Below are 21,763 nucleotides of genomic sequence, written 5' to 3'. Positions count from 1 at the left end.
ACCCACTTTTAAGGTGGTGCATTGTCCTCTCACACCGAGGATGTGTCTTCCAGGGCTACTGCCCAGGAAGGAAGGGTTAGGTTGGCCGTCATAGTTGGTGATTCGATTATTAGGAATTTAGACAGCTGGGTATCTGGTGCGTGTGAAGATCGCCTGGTAAAATGCCTACATGGTGCGAAGGTGGTGAACCTCAGGCATCACCTAGATATGATTTTAGGAAGTGCTAGGGAGGAGCCGGCTGTCATAAGAACATAAGAACATGCCATACTGGGTCAGACCAAGGGTCCATCAAGCCCAGCTTCCTGTTTCCAACAGTGGCCAATCCAGGCCATAAGAACCTGGCAAGTACCCAAAAACTAAGTCTATTCCATGCTACTGTTGCTAGTAATAGCAGTGGCTGATTTGTAAGTCAACTTAATTAATAGCAGGTAATGGACTTCTCCTCCAAGAATGTATCCAATCCTTTTTTAAACACAGCTATACTAACTGCATTAACCACATCCTCTGGCAACAAATTCCAGAGCTTAATTGTGCGTTGAGTGAAAAAGAACTTTCTCCGATTAGTTTTAAATGTGCCACATGCTAACTTCATGGAGTGCCCCCTCGTCTTTCTATTATCTGAAAGAGTAAATAACCGATTCACATCTACCCGTTCTAGACCTCTCATGATTTTAAACACCTCTATCATATCCCCCCCCAGCCCTCTCTTCTCCAAGTTGAAAAGTCCTAACCTCTTTAGTCTTTCCTCATAGGGGAGCTGTTCCATTCCCCTTATCATTTTGGTCGCCCTTCTCTGTACCTTCTCCATCACAGTTATATCTTTTTTGAGATGCGGTGACCAGAATTGTACACAGTATTCAAGGTGGGGTCTCATCATGGAGCGATACAGAGGCATTATGACATTTTCCGTTTTATTCACCATTCCCTTGTCGTGGTACATGTGGGCACCAACAACATAGGAAAATGTGGGAGGGAGGTATAGGAAGCCAAATTTAGGCTCTTAGGTAGAAAGCTCGAATCCAGAACCTCCAGGAAAGTGTTCTCTGAAATACTCCCTGTTCCATGCTCAGGTCTTCACAGGAGGGCAGAGCTCCGGAATATCAATGCCTGGATGAGACGATGGTGCAAAGAAGAGGGATTCAGTTTTGTTAGGAACTGGGGAACCTTTTGGGGAAGGGGGAGTCTCTTCCGAAGGGATGGGCTCCACCTTAACCAGGGTGGAACCAGACTGCTGGCGCTAACCTTTAAAAAGGAGATAGAGCAGCTTTTAAACTAGAACAAAGGGGAAAGCCGACAGTCGCTCAGCAGCGCATGGTTCAGAGGGAGGTATCTTCAAAGGATACTAATGACGCATTAGAATTAGGGCATCCCGACAGTGAGGTTCCAATTAGAAGAACAGTAATTCAAGTGCCTGTAATTAAAAATTCTCAAGCTAAAAGATTGCAATTTAGCACTATCAATTAGAATGCAGAATGAAAATACAAACAAAAAACACACTTTGAAATGTTTGTATGCTAATACCAGAAGTCTAAGAAGTAAGATAGGAGAATTAGATTATATAGCAGTGAATGATGACATAGACTTAATTGGCATCTCAGAGACATGGTGGAAGGTGTGAGAGTGCGTGTGAGGGATGTTAAAGTTTGTGCACCCTCCTCCAATCTAAGACAATCTCAAGATGACTGGAAATCTAAAGTTCCTAGGTATGGAGAATTTGTTTTGTCCTTATTAGTTTTAATTATTGGATGTGAGGTGTCTACAGTTTTGAAATATTTTAGAGGTAATTTTTTAAACAATTTTATATGTTTTTAATTATTGGATGTTCTATTTATCAGCTGATATGACATATTTTTATTGGTATGGTTAATGTTTTATTTTTCTTGATTGTATTTGATGTTTGCACTGCATACAAAGTCTGGCTTTTTGCGATTTCCAGTTCAGGTTTTTGTCTGCATGTTTATATTGATAGTTTAGAGTCTCTTTATTCTGTATTCGGTGAGAGTCTGTCTGTGTTCTACATGTGTGATCGAGGTCAGATCGTCTGCTAGCTTGTAGTTTCTGTGTAGGGATTTACAACAGCCTGGCTTGTTCTGTTTTCTTAATAGGAGGTGTTAGAGCCTGGTGTAATATTTGCAGTATAGCATTTTCATAGATAAGGTTGCTACTGTTTGAGGGCTGGAAGACTTACTATATTGTAATTGTGGTTCAGCTTCTTTATGGCTTTCTGTTGGCCAAGTCCACACCCAGTGCACTTTACGATAAGGCTAATGCCATATAGGATCTAAGAGGACCATATAAAAAACAAATGTAGCCAGCTAAATGAATATTTGGGGATTTTCCCAGCTAAATTCTAGCCTGCTAATAAGATAGCTAGCTAACCTGGGGGTGTTCTAGGGGCATAACTGGGAGGAGGTGAATTAGCAAGCTGGGTTAATGAGCTAACTCTGAATATCAGATCTGGTCAGACCTAACGTTAGGCGGTTAAAAATTAGCTGGCTAACTTTAAGATGTGGCTGCACTTTTGAATATGCCTCTAGAGTTAGCTGGAGAAGTTTATCCGTCTAACTTTGCTCTCCGGACTGTGTCTGAACAGGGACCTTGGTGTGTCTTTTTTTGCAGTGCATGTAAATATAATATACATGTTGAAGCGACATTTTTACTTCAGAAGATTGTGCTTTGAATCTCCCTTCTCCATATAAAATCTTCCACTCAAGGTTGGGGACGCAGTTAATACATTTTTAGAATGGGGAAAAAATGCATAATTTGTAATTGTGCGGGAAGGGAAAGGGAGACCAAAGGTTTGCCTGGAGTGTCCGGCGCCCTAAGAGCGTGAGTCCCATGCAGACTCCCACATTCCCAGGGGCAGATGCTGGGGAAGGAGGGGGAGCGTGGCTTCCTAGAAATATTATTACTGACCCTGTATCTGCCACCGCTCTAGGAACCCTGATTTCTTGTTCTCCCCTCCCCTCCCCCTGCCTTCCTGCAACATTACAAATCACCAAAAGTGCCACTCCCAAGGGGGAACCCCTGGCCCTCTTTTCACCTGCGTTGCTCATTGGGGGGAGGGGGGGGTGAAGGCATTTCATCCCTTGCCTCAGGCAGCAGATTCCCTTGAGCCACCCTTGGTAGTGCCAAAGCTTTGTTTTATCAATTAGAAGTGATAAGGCCTCCGAGAAACTTTACTTCTAAGTAAGATTGATTATTGCAATTCTCTTTACCTCAGGTTGCCAAAAAAGATGCGGCACCCCAGGTTAATTACTGTCGTGAAATCTAAAGATCGTATCAGTCCACACTTGAACCAGCTTCGTTGCCTCCCTCTCCGCAAACAATATGTTTTAAGGTGTTCGCGCTTATTCATAAAGCTGTGTATGGTGAGGTCCAAAATGGGCTAAATTCTGTATTAACTTTTTATACACCACCTCGTACTTTACGATCTACTAATCATAATTTACTTGCAGTTCCAAATTTTAAAAAAAAGGTAATCTGCAGATGGCCAGGGATAGCCTTTTCCCCTTTGCGGGTCCTCTCTGTTGTGGCCCTCATTAATTGACGAGGTAAGAGGGGAAAGGGTTACTTAAAATTTAGAAAGAAATTGAAAGCTCAACTTTTTCAGCAGGCTTATGATTTTCAGCAGGTTTCTATGATTGAGATTTGCTTTTATATTGTTTTACATATTTTATTTGTATGTTTTAGAATTGTGTATGTGAATTTGTTATCCACATTGAACAGGTTTACTTGGAAAGAGCAGAGAAATAAATAGCATTTATTTAATGGGGCAGAAAACCGGTTTGATTTGTATCTAATGCAAGAAGATCGGTATACAAAAACTGAAAATAAATAAATAAATAAACACACCTTTCTCTGCATTCTAAAATACTTTATACAGTCCATTCCCTTTATCCCTTCAGTAATGCTTAGCATTGCTAGGAGATTTTTCCACTGTTTATTTTATTTTTGTTAGTTGGGAAAAGAAGAGCCTTAGGTATTTTGAGAAGCTTATGGGATGGATGCAGGCTTGACATGCTGTAGCTCAGGGGTGCTCAAACCACTCCTACGGGCCGCCCCTAGCCAGTCAGGTTTCTCAAGATATCCCTAACGAATATGCATGAGACTTATTTGCATGCACTGCCTCCTGCATATGCAAATATCTTTCATGCATATTCATTAGGGATATCCTGAACACCCGACTGGCTGGGTGGGTTCGTAGGACCAGTTTGAGCTCCCCTGGCTTAGGGCATTAGTTTGCTAGGGTAGTGGCTCTCAACCCAGTCCTCAGGACACGTCTAGCCAATCAGGGTTTCTTGCTATCCACAATGAATAGAAAAGGCAAATGTGTGCTGTGAGGGTACAGCGATCTGATAAATTCCACAATGTCCAATTGTAGTTGCAAAAATGAGTTTTTTATTTTTAAGGATAGATGAATATATTTCCAAATCACATTTAAGTACACTGACATCAATAATTAAAGTGCAGTTCCTCCCAATGCAGCTTCAGCTGCATTGGGAGGAACACATGAGCAAATATCTAAAGAGAGTCAAAACAAAGATTATTGAGATACAGATTACAAAACAAAGGATGAACAGCAGAGGTAAAACTTCAAGCAAGAGATTTCATACCCTGATTAACTCTACATGCAGTGTGACTGGTATAACAAATCGAAAATCTGCAGACAGAATGAAACATGTTATCAAACAGTTATCATGCAAATAAAACAGGGGCATGGTAATAGCAAAAGGGGATATATGCAAAATAACAAAAGATTGGGTGTAGCCAAAGTATATCAGGAGTGCATACATAATGTCAAAAGAACATATTAAAAGAATACATATCATAAGAGTAAAATGGAGATAAAGAAAAATATATTTATAAATATGTTAGTAAACGGTCATAGCTATAGGGAAAACCCGAATAGGGAGATAGTAAGAAAAGGGTATGAAACATAAAACCAAACAGTTATATATGAATATAACATTTTAAAGGAGGATAAGGTAACAGCAGGAAAAGAAAACTGAAAACATATCCTTTAACAGTTGTAGCCACAAATATCTTTAGTAATGGGGAAAGAGGACAGGGTAACAAAAAATGTGTACAGATTATCTGCCCTAAGTAAATATGCATGCAGTATGACTGGTTGCAGCAGAAAAGAATTCTGTAAGTAAAATGAAAAGGAGGAAAATTAAAAGAATAGACAGAGGGCAGATGTAAACAGGAATATCAAAGAAATGGTAATATCAAATAAAGGCAACAGGGATCGGGGCAGTGGATCAAAACAAGGGTGTAATGGAAGGATAAAGACAGAAAAATATATCACAAACCTTGTTGGACAGGAGGGCTAACTTAATGAGGATTTATTGCGGCTTAACAGCAAGAGGGCTGAAGGAATGCTGAAGATAAAGGTCAGGGAATGGACTAGTGAATGAACAGAGGGACCGGAGCCAAAAACGATGATGTCAGGGGGTACTAAAAGAAAATATCTAATGATGGAATGAATGGATTAGAAGAAATTGCAATTCAAAGGAAAACTGACCACTTAATATCTCTATTTAAATTGAGAGGGATCAAGGAGTGTAATTCATAAATCCAGCATTGCTCGCAGCAGGTAAGGAGTCCAGAAAACATCACCCCCATGGGGAGGAGATGCTACATCTAGAGCAAAAAAAACGTAAATCAGTCACAGAGTGGCCCTTATCTAGCCAATGGGACACTAAGGAAGCTTCCAATTTAGAATTCCTTGAACAGTATTCTAAAGTGGATGGGAAGCCAGTGTAGGTTTTCTAGTATCGGTGTGATGTGGTCTTTACGTCGAGAATTTGTGAAGATCCTGGCTGCAGCATTTTGCAGCATCTGTAGAGGTTTGGTTGAGGAGGCGGGGAGGCCTGAGCATAGCGTGTTGCAGTAGTCGATCTTTGAAAATAGTATGGGCTTGGAGGACTGACCGGTAGTCATGGAAGTGTAGGAGAGGTCTTAGCTGTTTTAGAACATGTAGCTTATAGAAGCATTCCTTTGTGGTGTTGTGAATGAATTTTTGAAGTTCATTCTGGTGTTCAGAATAGCCCCGAGGGCTCTCACTTGGGATGTTGATGAAGAGTTGGGTTGCAGATGAGGGGGTTGTTATCAGTAGGAGTGATGATGAGGAGTTCAGTTTTGGAAGTATTAAGAACCAGGTTGAGACTGGAGAGTAGGAGGTTGATGGAGTGGAGGCAGCTGTTCCAGAGTTTTAGGGTGCTGGAGAGGGGGGTCCGTGATGGGGATTAAGATCTGTACGTCGTCTGCGTAGATAAAGTGTGTAAGGTTGAGACTTTCTAGTAGCTGGTATAGAGGTCGCAGGTAGATATTAAACAGGGTAGGGGATAAAGAAGAACCCTGGGGCACTCCTTGATTGGAGTGGACGGGGTGGGATTCTTTATCATTTATTCTGACTTTGTAGTGGCGGTTGTTGAGGAAGCATTTGAGCCAGATGAGTGCTGATCCTGTGATACCGATCTCTGCTAGCTGGTTGATGAGGATTGAGTGATTTACTGTGTCGAACGCTGCTGAGATGTCGAGAAGAGCCAGTAGGTACAATTTGCCTTTGTCAAGACCCATCAGGATATTGTCTGTTAACGAGAGTAAGAGTGATTCCGTGTTTAAGCGTTTCCGGAAACCGAATTGAGAGGGGTAAAGAATGTTATGGGAGTCAAGGTAATCTATGAGTCTGTTGTTGACCAGTTTTTCCATTAGCTTGGCAATAAATGGTAGGTTGCGATGGGGCAGAAGTTTACCGGGTTGGCTGGATCCAAATTAGGTTTTTTTAGTAGTGGTTTTAGAGAGGCTGTTTTTAATGCATCCGGGACAGATCCTTGAGTAAGGGAGCAATTTATAATGTCGGCCAGCGGTTTGGCTATGGTGTTAGGGATGGTCAGTAAGAGTTTGGTAGGTATCTGGTCAGTTGGATGTGAAGAAGGCTTCATTTTCTTGATTAAAGATTCAATCTCCAGTGAGGATGTGAGTTTGAATGATTCCAGCTTCGGTTGATAGGTGGGGTAGGGACGGGTTAGGGCATGAGGAGGCTGGATGTTTGATGTGGTTATAGTAGGAGGTCATATTTGCGAATAAATTTTTGATCTTGTTATCGAAGAATAAGGCCAGTTGTGTAGATTTGTTTTGGGCTTCTTCTTCTGGGATGATTGGAGGAACCGGGGTGGTGAGGGTTGCGACATATGAGAATAGAGTCTTAGGGTCGTACATGAAGCTATGGATTTTTTTAGCGTAGAAATCTCTCTTAGATTGAAGAATGGTGATCCTGTAAAGGTTCATAGCTGTTTTATATACGGCCTGGGAGATAGGAGAGGGGTCCTTACGCCAGTGTTGTTCTTTGTGTTGTAAGTCTTGTTTGAGCTTTTTTAATTCTAAAGAGAACCAGGGTTTTTTGTTGTGCCTGGCTAGATTGATCTCTTTAGTTTCTATGGGGCAAATTTTGTCTGCCACGGAGCGAGTGATGTTTAGCCAGGAGGTAATAGCAGAGTCGGCGTTGGAGAGATCCAGTTCAGTTAGGTCCTTGGAAAGGCTGGCACTGAGGACGTCCAAGGAGCAAGGTTTTCTGAACTTAATAGTAGATTTAGGGATGACTGGTGTAGGTTTTTTCCTAATTGCTAATTCTGTATAAATCAGCAAATGATCTGACCATGGGATGGGAGTACAGGTAGGGGGGGTGGAGGGCGAAGTGGATTCATTTATGAATATGAGGTCCAGAGTGTGGCCTGCTTTATGAGTGGGTTTGTTTATGATTTGTTTGAATCCCATGGCTTTTTATTGATAATGGAACAGATTTATTGATAATGGAACAGATTTCATTAAGGCGACAAAAAAGGGGAGAATGAATATGCATGAGATAGATTTGCATGCATGGCTTCTATTGTATGCAGATCTATCTCATGCATATTCATTGTGGATATTCTGAAACCTGACTGGCTAGGTATGTCCCGAGAACTGGGTTGGAACCCCTGTGCTAAGGCCCTGATGGGGAATGTCAGCTAGCAGAATAAATTTGGGGTATGGACCCTTCATCTTTGTCTGGAGGCTCTGATTCCAAGCCTTGTTCCTAAGTGTTTATCCCAAAGCACCCTGTTTCACATGTCCGTTATCCATGCCCTGGAAGGTTTGCAATAAAGTCTTCCTACAACAGACTCTTTACTACAGGGTGGCCCATGGAAAAGTAGCCTGCCTCCAATTGCACTGGTATTGGAGGCGGGCTACTTTTTCCATGGGCTACCCTGTACTTGGCATAGCTTGAATAAAGATTCCCAACTAGATATGGAAGAATGTTCTATAACCAGAGGATCTTTTGTCTACCAAGAAAGGTGTTGACACCGGGAGCTTAAATGTTCCTTCAATTTTATATAAAAAATACATGCAGTGCCAGCAGAAATGAGTTCTCTATTACTTTCTTATTATCATTTATTTTTTAATAATTATTAAACCACATGGCCTCTATGAAGAATTTCAATAAAGCAGGAATTACATTTATATCAAGAAACTTATTTCCCAGAGGTTATTGTATTGTACTGCATGTGGAAGTGTTTAATTATGAGCTATGTCATAGTGTTATGGAATAACATCCAGGAATGGCTGATTTTAAATACTGTACAGCAATAATCCTAAAATAAATCTTAGTTCTGCTAGCCAGAGAGATCAGGGCTCCACTTTGGCATTGCAGATTAAAAAGTGAACCTGCTTCCTAAATAAAACTGGAAAGGGGAGGATGATGGGGGATCCAAGATGGCTGACATAGAGCTATGGTGTGCTGCTTGCTCGGTTTCCTTCAGCTTTGTTTCTTCTTATGGGGAAATGCAAAGGCAAAACTTTAATTTATCCTGCTGAGCCAGCTCCCTGTCCCCTAGACAGTCAAATGAACTCGTTTGTCCAACATGCCATGACATCAGCAGTCCCCTTAAACTCCAGAGAACTGTCGCTGGGGATTTCAGTAGGGTGAAGGGTGTTGCTGGATCCCATGACTTGAAAGTTCACTGAGCTTGGAGACTGAGTATACCTTCCAGTTGAGGGAGAGTGATCCAATATTTGGCCTTGCTATGGTGCCAATAAGATGATGTCAGTAGCCAAGGCACTGTGGGAGTTGAGATAACGCAAGTGGAAGCAGGGTGCCATGCCCCTGCCTCAAGAGGCGATGGCATATGGTAGAGATACTGTTTGGACCACAACAGGAGATGGCATTTAATAGGCAAGAAACTACGGGGAGTGGACCTTCATCTATGTGAAAAGAGAGAAATCTCATCTTAAGATCAACTATTGTAGGATGCCTCCAGGTTGTGCTGGTTAAACCCAAAGTGGTCAGCCTTGAAAAAATGTATTTATTATTAACACTTAACTGTCTGCTTTTTCTTGCAAAATCTCAAAGATTACATCCTTTTTTTTAATTGTCATTTATTTATAATTTTTCAAACAATTACTGAGAACTTTTGCATACACAATTTTGTACATCTTGACATCAATGTATCTTTTGGTGTTCTCCTCACATACCCGCCCGCTCCCCATCTTTAAAATAAAAAAAATGTAATAAATGTTGCGCTGGAGGTGGTCCCTTGGCCTGGTGCAGGATTGGTACGGCCCTCCAGTCGGACCCGGAGAGCGCCTGCCACCAGGAGGCGGAGCACAGGAGGAGACAGAGGCTAGCTGGAGCTTCGCCAATAGCAACCCGGGGTTCCCTCAGGTTGAGCCCTTGGCTACCCGGGCCACCTGGTCTTAGGTGGGCCTCGCAGGGTCTCCTAGAGAGGAAGTTCAGAAGAGTGCCCACCATGAACAAGGGTGCGTAGTCGATGTCCAAATACGGATGTCCAGAGGTCGCAGGAGGCCAGAAGAGAGTGTCTGAGTGGATAGCTAGGATCAAGGCCAGAGTATCAGTCCAGAATGGTCAGCCGAAGCAGGGGTCAGTACCTGTAGTCAGGTCAGGCAGAGGTCAAGTTCCAGGCAGTGATCAAGAGTAGTCAGAGAACAAGCAGAGGTCAGGTCATGCAGCAATCAGTAGTCAGAGAACAGGCAAAGGTCAGTACCGTGAGATCAGTCCGAAGGGTACTACCAGGGATGGAGAGACGAAGGAACAGGAGATGCTGGAACAGGAGACACAGGAGACGCTGGAAGGCAAACTAAGGAAGACTGGAGTGTACAACCCGATTGCCAAGGCACCGTTTAGGAGAATGGGCCTTGCCTTTTATACCTGGGTTGTGTGATGTCATCAGGAAGCGTTGGGCTCGGGTTTTCCACGCTTGGCCTTTTTTAAAATAGGGCAACATCAGCCGTGCATGCGCCTAGGGGTGGGGCCGAGGAGCAGGAAGACATGGAGCCCTACAGGAGCTCCGCTATGAGGCCAGCATCGGAGACAGTGAGCGGAGAGCCAGGGACGCCGCAAGCTGGCTGCAGCTGCGGATGAGGAAAGCCTGGAGCTTGTGGATGGGAGAGAGAGGTGAGCAGGCCCTGTGCTTGTCAAGATGGGTCCTGTGGAACTCCGCGAGGAGGTCTTTGTCATATATGTGGTGGGAGGGCTCCCAGGAGTTCTCTTCCGGACCGAAGCCCTCTCATGAAAGGTGGTATTCCCAATGTCCTGTTCTTCGCCAGATGTCAAGAAACTCCTGTACCTGGAGGACAACTTCAGGTTCTGCGGTGAGCTGGGAAGGAGCAAGAGACCTTCGAGAAGGCCAGGTCAAGACCAATGGTTTCAATAAGGAGACATGGAAAGTATTGTGGATACCCATGGAGCTGGGAAGCCACAGCTGATATGTCACTGCTCCTATGCGTCTGATGATTGGGAATGGTCCAATGAACCTGGGAGACAAACGTTGTGAAGGCAGACGTAACTTGATTTGTTTCATGCTGAGCCAAACTTTCTGGCCTGGCAGGAACAGAGGTGCAGAGCGACGGTGAGCGTCAGTGAAGCGTTTGGCTTTCTCGGCAGCCTGACCCAGTCTCTCTTTGACCTGATTCCAGAGACGGTGAATCGTCTGTGCCGTAGACTGGGCTGCAGGCGAGGGTACGGAGAGTGGCACTGTAGAGGCAGGCGTGGCTGGTGACTGAACACTGCGGAGAAGGGAGAGATGGTGGCAGAGGCGATCTGGGTATTATGGGATAACTCGGCTCATGGTAAGAGGTCGGCCCAGTTATCCTGCTGATCATTGACATAGGATCTTAGGAATGTCTTGAGAGAGCGGTTTGTCCTCTCGGCCTGGCCGTTCGCCTGAGGGTAGGCCGAAGTCAGATTCAGGGTGATATCAAACTTTTTACACAGAGACTTCCAGTACTTGGCAGTGAATTGTGGCCCATGATCAGAAATGATCTCTTTGGGTAATCCATGTAAACAGAATACGTTATGCAGGAAGAGTTTAGCCAGTTCAGGAGCCGGAGGTTCTGTAGTGGAACAAAGTGGGCCATTTTAGAAAACTGTTCGATAATAACCCAGATGACCATGTTGCCCTTTGATGGGGGCAGATCGACGATGAAGTCAGTAGAGATGCTTGACCAGGGTTCGGTGGGAGCTGGAAGAGGTTGGAGGAGTCCCCAAGGGCGGCCCATCGGAGGTTTTTGCTGTGCACAGATGGGGCATGAGTCCACATAACTGCAGGAGTCCTTAACCATGTTAGGCCACCAGTAGTGTCTTCTTAACATCTCAAGGGTCTGAGCCCGGCCAGGATGGATGGCCAACTTTGAGTCATGGGCCCAGCGGAGGACGCGCTGTCGGAGACGGTGTGGGACCACCGTCTTCCCAGCTGGCATCATGTTGGTAACTGCGAGGGTTATGCAGGCTGGGTCGATGATGTGCCTAGGAATTTCAAGCGTATCTTCTGGCTCAAGAGAGCGAGAGAGAGTATCCGCTCGGGTGTTCTTGGCTGCAGGATGATAGCAGAGTTCAAAGTTAAAAAGCTCAAAGAATAATGCCCAGCGGGCCTGTCTGGGGTTTAATAACTAGGCTTCTTTTAAGTGTTCGAGGTTCTTGTAGTCTGTAAAGATCGTGAATTTGTGCTATGCTCCTTCTAACCAGGGGCGCCATTCTTGAAGGGCCAATTTCATAGCTAAGAGCTCACTGTTGTGTTCTGCAGCCGTGGTAGGCCACGACCGCGGTCCCCCTACCTTGCCCATGACAGCGAACTGCTGCGGGAGTCCCGGGGGAAGGTCCCGACTTGAGGCCCGTCACTCCGGCACGGGTCCCCATGCTGCTCGCCGCAGAGAGAGCCATCCCTGCTCCCCCCTCGCGGCGTCCAGCAGAGTTTTCCTCCGTAGAGGAAATCCAAGATGGCCGCCGCCATCTTTATGCGCGAGGCCGCGCCTCCTTGACTGATCAAAAGGGACCTGATCCCTTTAACCAGCTGCAGCTGTTCCCTATCAGCCAGAACAGGGGAAGTACAAAAGCCAGCTTCCTCTGCTCATTCCTTGACTTGGCAACGTCCTTCGTTCGTCGGGTCTGCTTGCTTCGGTGAGTCTTCCTGTGCTTTGGATCCTCGTTCCTGTCTTCTCTTGGTGTTCCTGGTTCCTGACTTCAGATCGGCTAGCGGTGATTATGGTATTGACTTCGGATTGGCAAGCAGTGATTCTCTGGTGTGTGACTTCGGACTGGCAAGTGGTGATCCCTCAGTGTGTGACCTCGGACTGGTAAGCGACGATCCTCTGGCACTTGACCTCGGACTCCTTCTTGACCATTGTCTCCAAGGGCCCGCCTAAGTCCCAGTGGCCCAGGTCCCTATGGGCTCCTCCCGGGGGGACCATGGGCTTCCAGGGGTGAAGCTCCAGTCAGCCCTTGCACCGAACTCCCTGACCTCTCAAAGGTCAACCTAAGTCCCAGCGGTCTGGGTCCCTACGGGCTCCTTCTGGGGGGACCACAGACTTTCAGTGGCGAAGACACAGTTCCTCTCTTCTCGTCTCTGCGTCCGCCTCCACAGTCGCCTCAGTTCTGGAGACCGTATCTACAAAGAGACAAAGACAAGATGGAAGCGGTACAGAGAAGGGTGACCAGGAAGGTGGAGGGTCTTCATCGGATGACATACGAGGAGAGATTGAAGAATCTAAATATGTACTCCCTGGAGGAAAGGAGGAGCAGGGGTGATATGATTCAGACTTTCAGATACTTGAAAAACTTTAATGATCCAAAGACAATGACAAACCTTTTCCGTCAGAAAAAAATCAGCAGAACCAGAGGTCACGAGCTGAGGCTCCAGGGAGGAAGACTAAGAACCAATCTCAGGAAGTATTTCTTCACGGAAAGGGTGGTGGATGCCTGGAATGCCCTTCCGGAGGAAGTGGTGAAGTCTAAAACTGTGAAGGACTTCAAAGGGGCGTGGGATAAACACTGTGGATCCATCAAGTCTAGAGGGCGTGAATAAAGAGGAGGCAGCAAAACACTGCACGGAGCGGCAGTAGCCACAGAGGCATTCACGGAGAGGGATGCCAGTGGTTGGTGTTCCACCTTCATGGAGCAGAAGGATGGAGGGGTGCCATCTCCAAAAAAACAAAAAAAAAACCAAAAAAAAAACCCAAACAAACAAAAAACAAAACAAAACAGGGGTGGGTAAAAGTAAGGGGCAGGGGTGTGGCCTGCTTGTTACAGCAATTGCTACTCATAATTGAGCTGGATGTTCACTTGGATGCAGATACGGCGCTGCTCTCTACATGGGTGGAGGGGAATTAGGGCTGGAGGGTCACTGGAAGCCAATAGTAACAGGTGGGAGAGAGAAAAAGGGAAAAAAAATGGATAAAGTGCGTAGCTTGCTGGGCAGATTGGATTGGCCGTTTGGTCTTCTTCTGCCGTCATTTCTATGTTTCTAAGTCTCCAGTGCCGAGGGTCAGCTGGTCACGTTTCCTGCTCAGCCTTGCCACCCGACGGGAGAACCTACAGATCTTCTCCCAAGGTATACCATCCTCCCGTCGGTCCAAGGGTTCACAAGCCCGAGCATAACACTCACGGTCCCCAATCATGTAGTTTTGCTCTGCGGGAGAAAACTTGCGAGAATAGAAGGAGCAAGGTACTAAGACACCCTTGGAGGAATACTGGCTCAGGACCGCCCCTGCTCCAATGGCAGAGGCGTCAACCTTGACGACGAAGGGGCGGTTAGGATCTAGGTGACGTAGACAGGGTCCCGTGCAGAAGGCCTCTTTCAAGGCGTGGAAAGCAGATTGAGCCTTGGGACTCCAGGGCTACCTTTCCTAGTCATGGTCGTGAGTGGAGCAGCTAGCGTGGAGTAGTTAGCGATGAAGTTCCTGTAATAGTTTGTAAATCCAAGGAACCTTTGTAAGGTGCGGAGGCTTACTGGCTGGGGCCAATCTCTAATTCCTTGGATTTTCTCAGGGTCCATGGTGAAACCACGATTGGAGATAATGTAGCCCAGAAATGAGAGACGAGTCTGTTCGAAGATACACTTCTCTAATTTTGTGTAGAGACGATTGTCTCTGAGACGGAGAACTGTTTGAACATGTGAACAGTGGGACTTCAGGTCTTTGGAAAAGATCAGTATATTGTCTAGATATACCATGACAAATGAGTATAGTAGGTCCCGGAAGATCTCATTCATCAAACGCTGAAAGAATGCAGGGGGCGTTACAAAATGCCCGACTCCGGCCGAGTTTCGCAGCGATATGCCCATGTAATAAATTCTACATAGGTAAAACGATTAGAGAGTTTAACAAACGTATTATAGAACATAGAAGTAGTATGAAACGCTGTAACATCCAAACCTCTGGTCGAGCATTCTGTTCAATATAACCATAAGTTCGATGAATACAAATTTTGCGTAATACAGCAACCTATCCTTTACTGGAGAGGAGGTAATCTAGACCAATTATTGTTGCAATTAGAACAAAAGTATATATACGAGTTCAATACCATGGCTCCGAATGGACTAAATATGGAAACAGATTATTCTGTGTTTTTATGAAAATGTTCATAGTCTGCATATCTGCAATTTGATTAATAATTACTGCTTTTTGTAATTTTAATGATAATATTTTAAATATTTATACACATATTTGTTACTTCAGGTTTTAAGATGACCATTTTATTATCTCTTCTTTATTCAACTTTTTTAGGTTTTTATCTAAATTAAAAATTTTTATTCTTGGCGCTTATCTATGCACAAGTTATTATATGTTCATATTAATTTAGTGTTTTTATAGACAAGTTTATGCTTGTAGATAAAAATTAGTAACCCAATGTACAATATCCTTGGCCTGGTGCAGGATTGGTACGGCCCTCCGGTCGGACCCAGAGAGCGCCTGCCACCAGGAGGCGGAACACAGGAGGAGACAGAGGCTAGCTGGAGCTTCGCCAATAGCAGCCAGGGGTTCCCTCAGGTTGAGCCCTTGGTTACCCGGGCTGCCTGGTCTTAGGTGGGCCTCTCAGCGTCTCCTAGAGAGGAAGTTCAGAGGAGTGCCCACCATGAACAAGGGTGCACGGTCGATGTCCAAATAGGGATGTCCAGAGGTCACAGGAGGCCAGAAGAGAGTGTCTGAGTGGATAGCGAGGATCAAGGCCAGAGTATCAGTCCAGAATGGTCAGCCAAAGCAGGGGTCAGTACCTGTAGTCAATCCGGGTGTAGTCAGGTCAGGCAGAGGTCAAGTTCCAGACAGTGATCAAGAGTAGTCAGGTCAGGCAGAGGTCAAGTTCCAGGCAGCGATCAAAATTAGTCAGGTCAGACAGAGGTCAAGTTCCAGGCAGCGATCAAAAGTAGTCAGAGAGCAGGCAGAGATCAGGTCAGGCAGCAATCAGGAGTAGTCAGAGAACAGGCAAAAGTCAGTACCGTGAGATCAGTCCAAAGGGTACTACCAGGGATGGAGAGACACTGGAACAGGAGACGCTGGAAGACAAACTATGACCTGATGCCAAAGCATCGTTTAGGGGAACGGACCTTGCCTTTTATTCCTGGGTTGCGTGATGTCATCAGGAAGCATCGGGCTCTGTTTTCCCGCGCTTGGCCCCTTTTTAAATAGGGTGACGTCAGCCACGCATGCGCCTAGGGGTGGGGCCGAGAAACAGGCAGATGCGGAACCCATACAGGAGCTCCGCTATGAGGTCGGCATCGGAGACGGTGAGGGGGAGCCGGGGGTGCCGCGAGCTGGCTGCGGCTGAGGAAAGCCTGGAGCTTGTGGACAGGAGAGAGTGGTGAGCAGGCCCGGCTGCGGAGCGGATGCGGCCGGGAAGCGCAATAATAAACTTAGCTTAATAATATACACCCCTCCTTCATACCAATCCCTAAATTACAAGAAATCATAAACTATATCCATGTTATTGCACAAATCCTATGTAAACAGATTAACAGAAAATTAAAATATCCCACTCTATTCGCCAATGCCTTTACATCCTGGAATCCCCCCCCCCCCCCCTCCTGTCAGCCCAGAACTCTTAGGAAAATTAAACAATATAAGACAAGAAGAGACTATGTCCCAACTTACACATCATCATTTTGGATTCCAAATAGGAATTTGGAAAGCAATAGCCAATCTCATTGTGTAATTATGACAACTTTTGAATCAGTTCCAGGTGTCTTTGGCAAAAGCTAAGAATCAAGAGGCGGATATCTCTCCTTGTAAACAGCACTCAACATCAGCAGAAAGTGGAACTGCTCCAAGAGAGTTCTTACTACCTTGTTAACGGGAATCTGTTCCTCTAGAATAAAAGTTGAAATGGAACATGTCTTGAGACATAGGCATCTCTGACTCATTAATATTCCTAAGCTTACGTTGGTTGTTTAGAGGATTCTTATTAGAAATTCTTAAGGTTCCAGAAAGTGATTTGCTCCTGGTTTCCGGACCATAATCTCTCCCTCTCCTTAAGAAAACGGAGGAAGACAGGGCTCAAGCACTAAAGATGAGGATTTCTTTTGATAGGTAGAACTTGATGAGATTTCTGGAAAAGTCGCAAAATGACCCCTTCTACGCCTAGAGTTCATTTAGTTCTGGATTCTGACAGAGCCTTTGTCCTAAGGCTTCTATTCAGAGATAAAGATATTTGGTTTTCTAACTTGAAAATAAGGATGCTTCCAGATGTGATCAAGGCTTATGTTCTTAAGTCTACCCAGAATAAGAGGAAAATACTCCTTCTATGAAGGCATTTGAAAGTTCCCTTTTGGTTAAACTTTCCCCGCAAATGTTTAAATATAGAAGTGTTACATATATTTTTGTAAGAGCCTTCCCAACCTGTGCAATTTTTGAATAGCAGAGCATCTCAGGGCCTTCCTCTTACGTCCTCCCCAACTGTAGGACCACGTCATAACCGAGTAGACGTATTTAAATGTGGTGTTATGTAGATGTGTGACGGCAGAGAAAGACCCTACGGGCCAGCTTGCTAACCACTATGCTAATTTTTGCTTCTATGCTTCCTATGGCAATATTGCTGTTTGCGATTGTGAATTAGATCCCCCTTTATTTAGCGGACTGGTAGGACCTAAATCACACTTACATTTTTTCCTTCTGCTTCTTTTCTTTATATATAGTGATATTCTCAAGAACTGTTTTCTTGGATATCATAATGGACATTTCAGTTAATCTAAAATAATAATAAAAAAAACCCTGTAATGGCTTAGAATCTTGCACATGACTTGTGCCACTTTGAACAAAGTGGCCTCTCCTCTGATCACCATTCCAAGCTGCCAGCACAGCTCATTAAAGCTTCCCTAAAGCGAGAAGCCAGTGGCACAATGTTGTGACCGGTCGTGCCCTTTGTATAGCACTGCGTTCTTGGTAAGGGACAGGGACTGTCTCTTGAAAAGGAAGCTCTCTTTATTTTGGGAATAGTCTGTGATTAGGAGCCCTTCAGTTTCCTTCCTGGCAGCATGTAAGGTCCCTGTTTCCCTTGCAAACATGGTTGGTTGTGTGAAATTTTGCCAACTCTGTTTTGCCTTGTGGCCAGAAAACCCTTTGGGGCAGATTTTCAAAGGGTTGCGCACGCACGTAACTTCCGCGCATAACCCCGAGAAAGTGCCCTTGCGATGCACGCAAGCCCCAGGACGCGCATATGTTCCGGGGCTTTGAAAAAGGGGCGGGAAGGGGGCGGGGCATGGGCGAGGTGCCGGTCCGCCATGCCGGAGGATAATCGGGCATAGATTTGTGTGCGCCGGGTTGCGCGCACAAATCTATGCCCATGCGCATGTTATAAAATCTGGCCCTATGTCTGACATCACTGTGGTTTCGCGAATTGCTTTTGCAGGATGCTGAGAGGACACAGGACATGGAGGAGGTGCGGAAGGAATACATTCTCAGGGACTGAGTACCAAAGAATGGATGTATCAGGTGCCTCCTAGAATTCTGGATTCCTGCCGGTCCAGTGCTATGGAACCAAATGGTTTGTAATGTAGAGATTTTTAGATCTGTGCCTGTCTATTGCATTGAGAATACATGAAGAATGAAAAGTCCAAGAGAACAATAGTGTAATTGTGGAAGGACTTGGAACCTTAATAAAAAAAAAAATGTCCTCTAACTTTATTTCTTCTTTCTAATTCTTTTTGCCTATGGATGTAAACACAGTGCGAGCCAATCATCTAAAGGACTTTTCTCTTTTAGCCTGGGGCCCCCTTCTTTTGCTTTTTCTGGTTTCTCACCCGTATTCCCAAACTGCAAGATTTGCTGGAAGAAATGGGGATCAGGAGGAGGATAAGGCCTCCAGTGAAAGTGCTTTATCTCTCAACACCTTGAATATAAGTAAGGAATGGGCTAGCCCCACTCTTGTGGATCATGGATTTTAAGGGTCAAATTTGGCCTCGCTCTAAGCTCATGTTAGCCCATCTAAAATAAGATGAGTTAGACAGAGATCCAATGAAGTAGCTGGGTGGAGGTCTACTTCATTATAACTCCAATGGCTAACGAGGGAGGAGGCTTAATAGCTCAGAAGGCTTGTATCTTTAAAGCTGTGGTTAGCCTCATGCCTCAAGGCAATGGTTCCCCAACCTGGCTTAATAACTTCACAGCCGGTTGGGTTTTCAGAGCATTCAGAATGAATAGGACGGAGAGATGTGCATATTTATCTCATGTGGATATCCTGAAAACCAGACTGGCTGAGGGCGCAATAACTCTGGAATCACACAGCCTGATGATATGGCTCCTACCCAACTTTAACTAATCTTCATAGATCAAGGACAGAATACAATTTTGTATACAAGGATGTCTTGGGGGGGGGGGGGGGAGCAGGAAGTAGCTCCGTGAAGGCTGGAGCGGTGTCCTTTGAAAATGGGCTTTAATTTCCATACCTCTTTTCTTTTGTAGTGGAGTGCCGGAGTGAGGCAGAAGATACGGTGAAGCCTGAAGATATTACCATCTGCAGCTTCACCTGAAGAGGAGGAAAACCAAGACAAGAAAGTTGCCAGCTCAAACCATTTTTAATAAAGATATGACTTCACTTTTATGTTTGCAGGTAGCTGACGTGTTACCCAGAAGCAGTCCCTGTCCTTTGGGAGGGGCTATGGGGGTATGAGGACACGGAGAGGAGAGGGCAGCAGGACTTTGTTCTGTTTCATGCTGGCACATCTCAGAGCTCGCACATCCTTTCAGTCAACACAAACCCCTTGGCCACTTGCCAAAACACAAAAAGATAACTTTTCATCAAGGGGCTCTGTGTTTAGATTAAAATAACGAAACCAAAGTGCAATGGCAAACTGCATGGGGCATTTGTTCTGGGCCGGGCCATGATCATGCAAGTAAGCATTGTAACGTGTGACGTTCTGGATGCCTGGTTAAAGGTTTCGGGGTGTTTTAATGTGCAAGCATTTTAGTAACACATCCTATGGCGATCTGCCCGATTTACATGCGGCTTGGGCCGTTCCAACAAAGGACGCCAGTCCTGAGCAATGAAAACTGAATGCAGCTCATGCCACAATGCACAGAAGTATTATTTTGTCCAAATGAAGGACCAAAGAGCTTTCGTTCTCAAATACATGGTGAAAGGTTTATTAGTAATAGTAATCTAGTGCACCACTTCTTCTCTTTTTGCTAGCAAGGGTAACCAGTTCTTTGTAGTCAGTTTCATCAGTCTGTTGTAGTTATCTAGTTCTGGTTTTAGTCCTGTCACTGCGAATAAATTTAAATATATAATTACAGAGTACCATCCAATACAACAGATTATTAATTAGCATGTACATTTTTGAAATGGTCATTTGGCGTGTTTCAACATTCTGTTTCTATTTCTATAACGGGAGGCACAGATGGAGGGGGACCTGGTGCCAGAGGAATGGCCTGAAGTTTGGGTGTTAATCTCCAATTCTGCCTCAGCATTTTAACCTTGTTGTGCACCCAGTGACAGGCATAGGCCGGGTCTCCAGTGTATGCAGTCTGTTTATAATGTTTTATTGAATTTTATGTTTGTACTCTTGTACATCGCCTAGACCTATTTTAGTGTTAGGCGATCCTTAAATCTTAATAAATGTAAATATATCTGCTGCATATTCAGTAGGGACATCCTGAAAAGAGGTTTGGGAACCCACTGCTCCTAGAGAATTCATTTTCTGGAGGGTAGAGGATCATGGTGCGGTAGGATGGAAGGATTTGTTTGTCCAATATTAGAATTTAGGTCAAAGGAAACCAACAAAGCAGGTGGCCAGAAATGAGACTCTTGGAAGGTTAATGAATATGTAAAACTGTAAGCAAGGTCCTATGCTGTGCTCTACAGCTGCATTCTGTTAAACTGAATTTTTTTTAAAAGCTTTTGCTATTTTTGTTGTAGAGCCCATAATTGTGAGAACTAATTAACTCCTAGAGGGCTTCTATATAATTTACTTAAACTTGAGGCTTTTGCCCTGCAGAACATAAAACCTTTACATAATCCTCAACTATTCTGTATTCCCAAATACTTCTAAGTCTGCACATTTTCTGAGTTGTACAAATAGCCAAATATTCAGATATTCAATCTGCAGCCTGTTTTCTTTCTTGAAATGGAAAAAAAAAAAAAGGGGGATATTTGACTGTGTCTTGTGTCAGTTTTCTCCTGTGCGTAATTTTTTGCACACCTCTGATCTGTGCAGAATAGAGGTCCTTTTGCAAAGTTTCCTTTGGGTCACAAGATATCATTAATACCAGAGCTGACTGTGATTTTGGGACAAGGGCAGGGTAGGGATGTGCAGAGCAAAATTTTATGTTCATATTTTTTATGTCCGAAAGGGGGTCCCACTTGCGGCCAATATGGACATAAAAAAAATCCAATGAGTTGGGTATATGTACATATGTGCAAAAAAAAAATTTAAACCCCCTCACCCTCCTTAATCCCCCCCCCAGACTTACCACAACTCCCTGGTGATCGAGCGAGGAGTGAGGACGTCATTTCTGCAATCCTTGGCGAGAAGCATGTGACGTCGGTGGCACGTCGAGTGACGCGGCGTCACGTGATTCCCGGCTCGTTCGCGCCGGACGGCTCGTTCGGCCCAAAAAGAACTTTTGGCCAGCTTGGGGGGGCCTCCTGACCCCCCCAAGCTGGCCTCCTGACCCCCCCAAGCTGGCCAAAAGTTCTTTTTGGGCCGAACGAGCCGTCCGGCGCGAACGAGCCGGGAATCACGTGACGCCGACGTCACGTGATTCCCGGCAAGTTCGCGCCGGACGGCTCGTTCGGCCCAAAAAGAACTTTTGGCCAGCTTGGGGGGGCCTCCTGACCCCCTCAAGCTGGCCAAAAGTTCTTTTTGGGCCGAACGAGCCGTCCGGCGCGAACTCGCCGGGAATCACGTGACGTCGCGTCTGAGTGACGCGGCGCCACGTGATTCCCGGCGAGTTCGCGCCGGACGGCTCGTTCGGCCCAAAAAGAACTTTTGGCCAGCTT

General features: G+C 45.1%; 1 protein-coding gene across 3 annotated transcripts in view; it reads left to right on the top strand.

Annotated features, from left to right (window-relative positions):
* SLC2A10 (solute carrier family 2 member 10) overlaps positions 1–21,074 on the top strand; it is a 43,319-nt gene extending 22,245 nt beyond the window's left edge. For all 3 annotated transcript variants that reach the window (XM_029613094.1, XM_029613092.1, XM_029613093.1), the window contains 2 exons: positions 18,176–18,310; positions 19,228–21,074. In XM_029613094.1, coding sequence (XP_029468954.1) covers positions 18,176–18,269 — 94 coding nt within the window. In that variant the 3' untranslated portion in view covers positions 18,270–18,310; positions 19,228–21,074. The remainder of the gene's footprint in view (positions 1–18,175; positions 18,311–19,227) is intronic.
* The last annotated feature ends 689 nt before the right edge of the window (positions 21,075–21,763 follow it).

This window comes from Rhinatrema bivittatum, chromosome 8, assembly GCF_901001135.1.
Source record: "Rhinatrema bivittatum chromosome 8, aRhiBiv1.1, whole genome shotgun sequence".
Classification (NCBI taxonomy): domain Eukaryota; kingdom Metazoa; phylum Chordata; class Amphibia; order Gymnophiona; family Rhinatrematidae; genus Rhinatrema; species Rhinatrema bivittatum.
Note: the sequence above shows the minus strand (reverse complement) of the source record. Positions and strands in the feature narration are given on the sequence as shown.